Source organism: Vespa mandarinia, chromosome 22, assembly GCF_050613455.1.
Source record: "Vespa mandarinia isolate Hongniang chromosome 22, ASM5061345v1, whole genome shotgun sequence".
Classification (NCBI taxonomy): Eukaryota; Metazoa; Arthropoda; class Insecta; order Hymenoptera; family Vespidae; genus Vespa; species Vespa mandarinia.
The window spans coordinates 3,520,001-3,531,843 of record NC_140831.1 but is presented as its reverse complement, the minus strand read 5'-3'; the positions used below and the strand labels follow the sequence as shown (position 1 = coordinate 3,531,843).

The 11,843-nt window shown below is 37.9% G+C and overlaps 1 protein-coding gene across 9 annotated transcripts; it reads right to left on the bottom strand.

Annotated features, from left to right (window-relative positions):
• Window positions 1-985: 985 nt before the first annotated feature.
• On the bottom strand, window positions 986-9,878 carry arm (armadillo). 9 transcript variants are annotated; one of them, XR_014983486.1, is made up of 11 exons: window positions 9,575-9,878; window positions 8,049-8,109; window positions 7,744-7,974; window positions 6,876-7,670; window positions 6,526-6,794; window positions 6,059-6,400; window positions 5,803-5,976; window positions 5,436-5,738; window positions 3,999-4,095; window positions 3,431-3,492; window positions 2,106-2,190 (listed from the first exon to the last, which is right to left on the bottom strand). XR_014983486.1 is itself a non-coding variant. In XM_035880523.2 (10 exons), exons 2-10 carry the CDS (start codon window positions 8,083-8,085, stop codon window positions 2,006-2,008), a joined length of 2,397 nt encoding a protein of 798 aa, XP_035736416.1. In that variant the 5' UTR covers window positions 8,086-8,109; window positions 9,575-9,878; the 3' UTR covers window positions 986-2,005. The 9 variants fall into 9 exon arrangements, 8 of the variants coding, with proteins under 8 accessions (XP_035736416.1, XP_035736410.1, XP_035736415.1 ...); XM_035880523.2 differs by lacking the exon at window positions 3,431-3,492 and having other exon boundaries at window positions 986-2,190; window positions 5,803-5,940; XM_035880517.2 differs by lacking the exon at window positions 3,431-3,492 and having other exon boundaries at window positions 986-2,190; window positions 9,575-9,877.
• Between the last annotated feature and the right edge of the window lie 1,965 nt (window positions 9,879-11,843).

Sequence of the window (11,843 nt, the reverse complement as noted above, 5' to 3'; positions counted from 1 at the left end):
GAAGACTCGATTTCTTAGGACCAACCGAAGTAGTAGAGCCTATATATTCTTAGCGCATGGTTGTTGAACCGAGTATTGCGAGTTTTGCAACGAACGGACTGCGTAACGGCACCGTAGTCAATGTCTTACGATTGCATCATTGAAGCTTGACGCGAACACCGATAGGAAAAACGCTTTTGACAATGGCTGCCTGACATTTCGCGTAGCCTGTTCATTCGATCGATCGATGGATAAATATCGAGGACGATTGATACTTTGAATTTTAAAAAGAGAGAACACCTCTCTCGAAGGTACCTGAAATAAGTGAATTTTATCGATTATTTCGATCACGTCGTATATATATATATATATATATATATATATATATATATATATATAATTACGAGAATAAGATTCGAGTACTTAATCGTTCAGTTTATTCGTATGGACAATTAAACAATACATATACATGATGTGTACGAATTACGTGTCCCGCTCTCTCTCTCTCTCTCTCTCTCTCTCTCATTTTTTTTCTTTTCTTTTTCTTTTTTCTTCTTCTTCTTCTTTTTCTTAAATCTAATACATCGACAGCGATCGGAAGAGCTTACAGGACATCGGCAAACCGATGTCTAGTATAGTTCCGTTCCGATTGCTCATCTACTTTAATGATAATAATAAAAATTAAGTATAACTACCCTGTAAAATACGAGATTGACACTACCATTTCGGGGATAGCGGTATAAATAGGTCATTATTTTGCAGTTTGGTTACAAATCACAACTTTTCGAAAGAAGTACATGATACAGTGAATATTCGGGGGGATTAATAAGTATTAGGCAATACAGTTCTTTCTTTCTTTTCTTTTCTTTTCATTTTTTTTTTCTTTCCTTTTCTTTCTTTCTTTCCGGTCGAATTTCTGAAACACTTATGCACGTGATACGAGAACAATGAATTAAATAAAATACTGTGACAGATATATAAATGCGTTAACGTCGTCTTCGCGCGCTTTTCTTTTTATTTTTCCTGGTCGTCTTCATTTCCTTTCTTCAAAAATCTTTCTCACCCTGTTTTCTGTCTATTTTATTTTTCTTTTTTTTTTCTCTCTCCAAACCGCGTCGTTCTATCGAACGCATTAACAACAACTCTTTAGACATATGTTAAAAAAAAAAAACAAAAAAAAACAAACAAAAGAAAACAAAAAAAAACAAAAAAAAAACAAAAAAAAAGGAAAAGAGAAAAAAAGAAAAAGGGAAAAGAAGAAAAAAGAAAAGAAAAAAGAAAACGGAAGGTAGAAAAAAAATTGATGATGCTTTTACAAGTGTTAATCCACGAGATTAATCGCGGCGGGATATGTCATCATACTGTTCCACCTTCTTCCCCATTTATGCATTCTCTCAGGTCGTGAGTTGCGATCGACTTGCGGCAACAATGACGAATCACGACGACATATAACATTCGAGCGTCACACTTTTTACGCATATTCGTTATAAATATCTAAGGTACGACACATCGGTGTTGTGTAAGTGTTATGTATATATGTATATAGTATAACCCATCTCGTATTACTAAATAGAAGTCGATACACCATGTCCGGACCATGAAGAATCGTGGACAAACGAAAAGAGAACACAGTTTTTTTTTGTCCCGTGGCCTTATCTCATAAAAACAATTGTAAAATTCGTTCACTTTTTTCTTTTTTTCATCTTCTTCTTTTTCTTTTTTTTTTTTTCATACTCCTCGTTAATTTGCCCGGTTGTGATGATGTAGCACGCACACTTTCTTTCTTCCTTTCTTTTTTCTTTTTCTTTTCTTTTCTTTTCTTTTCTTTTCTATTACACCACCGCGCGTGAACAAGAATCCCTCACGGGATCGGTTCGTTTATACGATCGATCGATACAGGGTGAGAATAAAATGTTAGACGATGCTCCCGTCTGTATTAAAATCCTCGGTTTTCAATATTTGTTCCTCTGAAAATTCTCACGAAATCGTTGCCCTCGCAAGCGAGAGATCGGCGATGACACGTGATTCAAAGATCAGTGTCATACCAAGCTGCAACCTGGTTATTATCTTGGGGCGGCGCTGGAAGCTCTTCCAAATGATCGAAACTCAGGTCACCTTCGTGCGCCACATCCATAGTGTCCATTGCACCGTATGTCGATCCTCCGCCTATTTCTAATCCTTGCATGGAATCTATTGGTATCTGGTCATAACCTGTCGTGCGAGAAAACATTTCGTACAGATTGACGATTATCCAATTTCGAGCAAAAGAGCTTAGATTTGAGTTCATCATCAATATAGTAATACTTCACAAAGAACGTATACGTATGTCTATGTAAATAATATTAAGGTTCACTCGGTAGTATACAATTTTTATAAGATACTCGAAAGCCATCTCTCTTTTTCTATCGTATTGTTTCTTCCTTTTTCTATTTCATCTTTTTTTTTTCTCCTTTTGCAATCAAAAACACGTGACATCTTTCCATCGTTAGACAACCGGAAAATATATCTTTTATTCGCGACAAAGGACGACATCGCGATTCGTGTTACTACGACGTTTCGAATAATATGCGTTAAATATTTTCTTTTTTTAAATTCGGGGAAAAAAATATATATATATGTATGTATGTATGTATGTACGTATCTCTTCGCGCAATGTTAAAAATAATATCGAATGCGAGGATAATCTACCTCGTATTTAGAGAAATTTTAAAAGATCTCCGAAGAGAAATGCGCACTTAAATACGGACGACTATTGATTTTTCAGACTTCAATAAACAGAGGGGGAAAGATGAAAGCCAGGACAAATTACAATCCGACGTTGAAACCGCTTGATTGCATGCTTTTGTACGATCGATTAATCAACTGGAATATTCCTGGTCGTAGTTTTACGTTAGAAATATAAAAACGAAAAACGCATAGCTCGAATATCTTGTGAAAGGCAAAGTTAGAAGAAAAGAGAGATTCGTCTACTGGCCCGTCTTTAAAAAGAAAACTCACTATACCTGAGAGTACCATACACGCCGTTCTTTCTTCCAAAAAGCACATAGGATTACGTAAGAGATGACGTAAGAGATGATATAAAACATGCACGGAAATCCGTTAACATGGAACACTAAATATTGCTTGTCGCTTACTTCTCAACGTTGAAATAGATTCTTATGAGACACAACAAAGAGCATACATAAAACATGCACGAAGCGTATCATATCTAAAAATAGAAAAGAAAAAAATTTCAATCAACGTTTAAGATAAGCCGTACGGTGTTAATGACACAAGCATGGAAGAAAAAAAAAGCAGAGAAAAAGAGGAAAAAAAGAAGAAGAAAAAAGAAAAAGAAAAGAAAAATAAAGGAAAAAAAAAAAGAAAGAAAGAAAGAAAGAAAGAAAAAAGCGAACGATGAGACAACGATCAATAATACAATAAAGAACAGTACGTAAGAGCTGAATGTCACCTATGTTACTGCGAGATACGGTTGATAGCCTGTATTTTAATTTAACTCCGTGGGTTAAGCTGCTGTTAAAATAACAATTAAATGCATTACGTTTAATCGAGAATGATTTTCGACGAATAGAAGAAATAAGTAGATTCGTTAATATTAGTTGTCCATAGAACGCTATTGGGATGCAAAAATAGAGATTACCGTAATAGAAAAGTGAAAGTTCACCCATACCATTTCGTTCTTAAAAGCAATTTTCCGATATATCCGACAAAGAGACTTTAAGAGACCCATAGCTTTCACAATATTATGTATATGTACTCGTATTAAAATTGACATACAAATTCCAAATCTTCAATATTATGCTCAAAGTAGAAATTTTCAAGACTTTTGTATAATAATAATAATAATAATAATAATAATAATAATAATAGTAATAATATATATATATTTATATTTATATATATACACATATATATATATATATATATATATATATATAAAACTCCATCTACCATTTGGATGAATTATAAATACTTTAAAGCATTCGATGGGCAGAATGATTCGATTACACGTAACTTACCTTGTGGTTGATAACCACGACCGCCATGGCTGCTGTGTACGCTAGGAGGTCCTTGTCCATACATACCATCATAGCCATGATCAGGGCCAAGCATGTCCTGAAGATTAGGTAGCTTAGGTCAACACAAAAACATATCTTCTAATCGGGGACTATTTCTTAGTACCCCGAGGAAAAAAAAAGGGGGGGAACGGCAAAATACTCGCCTAATATCGCGGTAAATCGCGTGTCTTTTTTTTTATCGAACGTTTAAGATGAAAAAAAAAAATAATCTCTCTTCGAAGAATAAAAGTTTATACTGGAGGTCTTCGAAAGTATATCTCGCATCCATTTCTGCGATATTCTTTCCAGCCCAGACGAAACGTAGAAGGGTAGAGGGAAGGAAAAAGAGGATGAAGAGATGAAGGGAGGACAAAACGCATTCCCATGCATATTATAATATCTTTCAAACTGGGTGTTGAACATCGAGTTTGACTCTATACAATTATTCATATGTTCCATTGTTCCATTAAGCACAACATTATTGTCTTCTGCTATTGGTAATATTATATATCCTTTTTATCATGACGAAAGTCGTTATAGAGTAGTGTGATAATAGATAAAACTTACAAAATGCCATTTGAAGATGAATAATGCGAACTCATAAGCTAAAGCATCGAGCTTATCATTATTAACTTGAAAATAAATTATTTAGCAACTATTCAAATTTTCTTCTTTTGCGATTAATAAAAGGAATTAGAAGTGATGAAAAGCAATGTATAGTTAATAATAATTTAAAAGATGATGAAAAAGAAACCAAAAAAAAAAAAAAAAGAAAAAGAAAAATAAGAAAAAATAATAAATTTTGTTCGAAAAATAAGAAATTAATCCTCCTGCTGCCGTGTTATTATACAATTTACTTCAGTTATGCGAATTGGATAATGGCCAATTATGATACAATCGTGAACTACCTGTCTATACTAACACGAATACAAGCTAATGAGAGCAAGCATCTGGTATATACTATTTAGATTTGTTTATAAAATTTAGCGTTTTTATGAAACACCGAGAATAATTTATAACGTGGCTTAATTTACTTAATATAATGTATTTATTATCTCTATATAAAAATTTGTCTAAGATGACTATGGAATTCTTTATCAGCATCTTTCTTCCTATATAATAACGAGCTTATAATAAAAATATATAGCTATCCTACTACGCTGGCAATAGCGTTTTTCTCAGCAGTGCACACTGCTAATGTATCAAAATAAATGAGTGTCATATATATATACATATATATATATATATATATATATATATATATATATATGTATATATATATGTGTATATATACATATATATACACATATACATGTACTGCACATTGTTTATAAGTAAATAAATTCAGCCACGGCATAAGCAATTCATGCATTGGTATTATTGTTTTATCCACATTACCTGTAGATCTGGGCCCATGCCGAAATCAGCATTGTTCCACAAATTCGTATCCTCGCGTAACAATGAATTCGTTAATTCCATAGAGAGCCGTTTTTTGTACTCTTGAGGTTTGTCCTCGCTCATACGGAATAATACGGCCGCTGCATACGTTGCTACGCCTTCGTTTCTGGAGTGCAGTAATTCCGTAAGTGCAGCTGTGGCACCTTCATGTTCGATCATTTCTGCACCTTCTTTATCAGCTGCTAATTCGCAAAGTACGCCGGCTGCTACGCGTTGAATATTTTCAATCTCATTGAATAACAGCTGCAAATAATAAGAAAGTATTTCGATTAACGATAGTAATGTAATGATTGAACTTTGGACGTACCTGCACGAATATCGGAATTACGTTCTGCGATCGGATAATGACCCTATTGTGCGATTCTCTTGCAAGAATGTGAAGAGCCCCAACAGTGCCTTCGACTATTTCCTCCATACGCACTCCATCCGCATACGTCGCTGGTGCCTGTTGATTACCAGTAATGGCCACTGACGTTCGCTGCTGTATATAGATATATAAAATGCACGTATACTCGCCACTAACGCAGAGAAAATTCTGCGACCTATTCCCTTCAAACACTCACCCGTTGCGTTGTCTGGTAAGCACGCATCAAAAGCCTAACCAGATGATGAATCGCTCCGTGATCCCGAAGTGGCCCATGATTTGCAGGACAAAGCGCAAGATTACGTATTAGGCCAATCACCGCTTTCGCAAGTGGCCAGCGTGAAGGAGGATTTAGCAATTTTACTATTATTTGAATTCCGTAATTCAAACGGACCGAGTTCTGTGCCATTTCTGCTTCACCATGGCGTGAAGTTAAGTGACGCAAAGCGCAAACTGCTGGTTCTGTTATTTCTTCACGATCCCCGGCATTAATAATTGTGCGTACAAGAGCATCAACGCCTCCAACTTGACATACCGTAACCTACAAAAAAGAAGGAAAAAAAAAAAAAAAAAAAAAAAAAAACAAGAGGAATTACATCGTCGTCGATATAATAACATTGCAACGAATTAAATGGACATTTAGTAATCACGTTTCAAATAGCTTACTTTGTTCCGTTGATTATTACAAGTAAGATTGGATAAGATTCCTGCTGCGCACGTGACAACGTTAACATCCGTAGAACCAAGAACTTGTACGAGACTTTGAAGTAAACCTTCGAGTCCATCGACTTTGGTACCGGCATCCGATAAATTTCGTAATGTCCATAGACAATTTTGTACGAATCTTTGACTCGGATTTCCGAGATGCATTGCTAAAGCTTGCATACCACCTGCTTCCACGATCGCTGGCTTATTACTAGGACATACGGATAACACTGTACGAACAAATAGAATCGTTAGTTCGTTCATTAAAATAAGAATAAAGTATTAATTACGAGATAGATGAAATATTTTACCTTTTAAAATTCTAGACGTTGTCCATAATAACTTCTCATAATCGTAGGAACGCATTATGCGTACTAATTCTATCGGTCCTTGAGAAGCAAGTATAATCAATTTGCTTTCTTGATTGCCATATGCAAGTATTTGAAGACAGTCGGTTACTATAGCTAGAAATTTTACATTATTTCTTTGAAGTAGCGCCACCATTTTTTGTAAACCACCAGCAAGTCGTACTGCCATCTTCGAGCCATCCTGATGTAGGAGTAAATTGTGTAACGTTGTAATAGCGTAAAATAGCACGGACTCCATTGGCGAACTCAGGAGCTTTACAAGCGCAGGAATACCACCACTTTTGAATATGGCTAGAAGACCTTGCCTGTGATGCGACAAATTGTGCAACGTTCCAACAGCTGCTTTCGTCGATTCTAAATCATCGCTGTTAGAAATCGCACGCACCAAAGCAGCCACCATTTGAGAGCTATTCATAATAGCGTGACGCGATGCTTCTTTTTTAGAGAGTTGATGGACCATCATGGCCGCCTGAGAAACCACAACTTGATCCTCGTCGTTTAAGAGTTTAATTAATTCTGGTATTGCACGTGTAGCTAGATCCGCGTCGTCTTGATAATTTATTAAATTAACCACGGCATGTTTCAACATTTGACTTGGTTCTGCCAATCGTTGTACTGCAGTAGGCTGTGCTGGATCAAATTGAGTAGAAGGTATTTCTATACCTTCCTCCAATGTTTCCGGAAACATGGCAGCACGGACTCTCTGTGATCGAGTGTGACTTAATTGTTGATTCATTTCTGAAAATATAATAATAATGAAATCTGCATTCTACTTGTACGCTTAGTTATTCTTTTACTAACAAATAATTACCATCAACTTGATCCTGAGTAAATCCTTGAGCAAAACCTTGATCCAAGTCAAACATCAATGGATCTCCTTCCATTTCGTCATCCTCCTTACCAGACAGAGACGGTGCCTGTGTTACTGTTCCAGAATGTATACCCGAGTCAGCTATGTAAGAGTTTTGCTGCCATAGCAATGTTTGTTCTTTGGCCGACCCCATGGGTAGATCACCCGGGCCCTGATAATTTCCGTGGGACACTATAAAACAATATTAATTAGGCTTTACCATAACAATAGTTTAGTAAAAAAATATACAAGCATAGTGTACTTACTTGGTCTGGATTGGTTAGATGACATTTGATAACTCATTCTGGCAGGTGAGTCTATCCACACCTAAGAGAAAAAGAAACAAAACTATGACCTACAAATGATCGTTCTATTGATACTGTTGAAAGAAAAGGAAAGAACGTGTCCGAGGAGAAAGTGTATATACGTATGACGCGGTGATGTTATGGCATGTTTCTATGTAACCTTTGAATTTTCGAAGTACGTAATGTACGACGAATCGAATGACATTATTACTACAAACTTCGTTTTCACAAAGGGACAAAAATCAAAGGGAATTCGAAGAAACAAAAGAGAAAGAAAGAGAGAGAGAGAGAGAGAGAAAGAGAGAGAGAGAGAGAGAGAGAGAGAGAAGAAGCGAAAGAAAAAGATAATAACACGAATGCAGGAATGTGTAAGTATTTCGAAGCTAACTATCCTACGTTCGTTCCTTTTGTTTTCGAAAGAGGTGCATTTCGAAGAAAACGAGGAAGACGCGCGTAAGGTCAGTGCACCGCGTCGCGACGCAAAGACGACGTTGAGGATGAGGAGGTAAGAGGAGGTAAAAGAAGAAGATGGAGAGATGCTTCCGCAACGGAATGTGAAAACGATCGAAAGATTCCCTCCTCCGAGGTGTCTCCTCGTACGCAGCTTCCGCTTCTATCTTCGAACGTGCGTCTCTCTCTCTCTCTCTCCTCTTTTTCACTCACTCACTGTCTACTATAAACTATTATGGACGAGGAGTTTTTTCTTTACTGTTTTCTTTTTTTTCTCCTTTTTGTTCACGATCGAACACCGCACATATACACACACATACACACACACAGAGACACACACACTACGTGCCGTTGCACCGTTACGGAATCGCCTACTACGGACGCCCGTGCACGCGCGAGGTGAGGTGGGCAGAAAGGGAGGAAGGGAGACCGAGGAGAGCAATGAAGCGCAAGGGAGACAGAGAAAGATAGATATAGAGAGAGAGAGAGAGAGAGAGAGAGAGAGAGATAGAGGGAGAGTAAGAGAGAGAGAAAGAGAGAGACAGATAGAGAAATAAAATAAGAAAAATAGAAAGGAAAAGAGGCTCGATCCTTCGTAGTACGTACGATGAAACGAGAACTAGCGCGCGTGGGTGTGCGACACAACAAAGGCTCCGAGAATGCAATGCATCACCATTTTCTAACAATCCACTGTGGCAGAGAGTGGGATGATGAAGGAACGAGCGGAGTGAAGGGTGGCAGGTTCACCGGAGGGGGAACCGATACGGGCGGAAGATCGAGTGAGAGAGAGAGAGAGAGAGAAAGAGAGAGAGAGAGAGAGAGAGAGAGAGGCAAAGAGAAAGGAGATCGAAAGGGAGAGGGGGAGAACACTTTGACACACCCAGCGTAAACACAGTGAGTCTCGTTATGGAAATATGAATCGAACTTGATTATCTGACGGATAAAAAAGAATGAAAGAGAGAGAAAGAAAGAGAAAGAGAGAGTAATGGAGGAGCGCTTAAACGATTAACGTTCGACACGACGAGCGATGCACTTACCGTACTGCAAGGTTCGGCGGAGCACAATTCCGTAAAACTTTGCGATACGAGCCGGCGATGTAACGGCTGACTCACTCGGTGCTTCGGGCTCTCCTCGCCTGCCTTCCCACAAGTCACTCCTCTCCTCTCTAGTCGGTACCTTTTGCTTCCAGCGCTACAAAACTCTACCCTATCTATTCCTCTTTCACCGCTACGGAGCAGCCACGGATCCGACAACTAAAGATGGCGGAAAGCGACGCGCAGTACCGAAACGATCGCAGCGCCGCCCGACGACCGTTCCTCGTGTCACCACGGGCGCAGTGACGCTACGAGCGCGTCGCACGCACGCTCTACCCCCACTACTACTATTTTATCACATATCCTACTTATCCCTCTTCTACTAGGTTGCTCTCCTTCTCACTCTCTCTTTCTCTCTCTCCCTCTCACTCTCACCCTTCCTCCCTCCCTTTCTCCCTCTCTTCTGCAAAGATCTGTCCGAAAGAAACCATTTACTTTTGCGCCCAGCCACGAAATTCCTTCGGGATCAACCCGGCGATGCGCAATGTCTAAAAAAAAGAAAAAGAAAATAAAAGAAGAATGTCCAGAGGCAGTGATCAAATGTGAAAGGAATTCGTGAATATTTTTGATATTGACCGTACGTATGCGTGTTTTTAAGTTCCTCGAATATATGGTAAGTCGAAGCACGTAAGATATATAAACGAATGTATAAAGAAAAATACCGATAACGACTATGAAGATGAGATAATCATTTCGAATAAATTGCTTTCATGGAACGATTTGTTTGAGAAAATGGCGAACGGACGGGAAATGGGTAAAAGTCGGTTGGTTTGCAAACACGATTTACTAATACGTCGAAGGACGCGCCATACCGATTTGCATACAAAAGTAAACGCGCTTTAAATATTTATGCGACGTGGATGATAACGCGTTCGCGCGCACCCGCAGCCGTACTTAAGATCGCTTTGATCTTCGAAATGCGGCGCGGTGACGGCGGCGCCTGAGGGAACTGCAACCCGCCTATCGCACTGGCAACTCGGAGAAAGGAACATCAGGCGCCGCGAAATGGAACGCGCTAGACGAGTCGTGTCGCGAGTCGCGTCACATTATCTCCTCGTTTGTAATTTTCTCTGGGGAAGGAATCGATCGAAGGACGATTATTTCGAAGAAGTCGCAATTTATTTTTGTTAACGAACTTTAATGATTACTCGGCTCTTTCTTTCGACAGATTTCACGCGATGAAAAGAACAAAAAAAGAAAAAAAAGAAAGAAAAGAAAAACTAAAATACAATATATTAATCGTCAACGATGAAAGTATCTTATCGCTTGGAAATTATACGAATTAATTTTTATTTCTCTTACCAACACAGATATTATGACTCCTCTCGATGAAGGACAATGTTCGATTCCGATCGTAATAACTTTTACATTAGTATTCTTTTAATTTTTAACGATGTGATATAGCATAAATTATAAGGTTAAGAAGATATCGCAAAGGTCAACGATGCGTCTCACAATAGACGAATCGTATTAATATTCATCGAAAAAGTAGAATCGCGATGGTGATGCAAGATATCCCGAGCTAGTTGCACTACTGCGCTATACGCCTATATCGTTCTCGCGCAAAACAAATCTTTTCCGGCAGCGAGAACGACTGTAGTTAGTGATGTACCGCGTATATTTACCCGAGTGAAAAAATATTTGATCGGTACGAGTCTTTGCACGCCCGTAATTATATGCCTGTTAACGAATGAAATATCACCGGATCGCTAGGAAAGACGATCTTTGATTTATGAATGGGCTCCTATTTGAGAGAGAGGGAGAAAGAGAGAGAGAGGATAATTCTTCGTACGCCACCCTGATAAGTGTCGCCGATAATATGCTAATAATGATTTGTGGTGACGGTGACTTCCGCGTTAATCTACGTAAATGCTAACGAAAGCTGATCCGCGCGACTAGAATTTAGAGATAGAAAGAAAAAGAAGAGGACCTTGTTCATCTACATTAAACGTATCAACGAAAATATTTCCTTTTAGAATCGTAGCGTAAGTGTTGACGTCTGATCGAACGGAGTCAATTAAAAATGCTTTGAACGAAATTGTCATAGATAATGCTTTAAACGACGATGAATTAATCGTCCATTTTAAATTTCTATTTCATGAGGATTCAATGCTGTAATATCTATATGTACATATATATGTATATATAGATATATATATATATATATATATATATATATAGATATATATATATATATATGTGTGTGTAAAAT

Excerpts from the sequence above, each read along its gene's own strand:
- arm (XM_035880517.2), bottom strand. The coding sequence starts at position 8,085 with ATGAGTTATCAAATGTCATCTAACCAATCCAGACCAA. Across the intron at positions 5,977-6,058 it reads CTTACCAGACAACGCAACGG|CAGCGAACGTCAGTGGCCAT; the intron begins GTGAGTGTTTGA and ends ATCTATATACAG. Across the intron at positions 2,191-3,998 it reads TCGTGGTTATCAACCACAAG|GTTATGACCAGATACCAATA; the intron begins GTAAGTTACGTG and ends CTCGCACGACAG.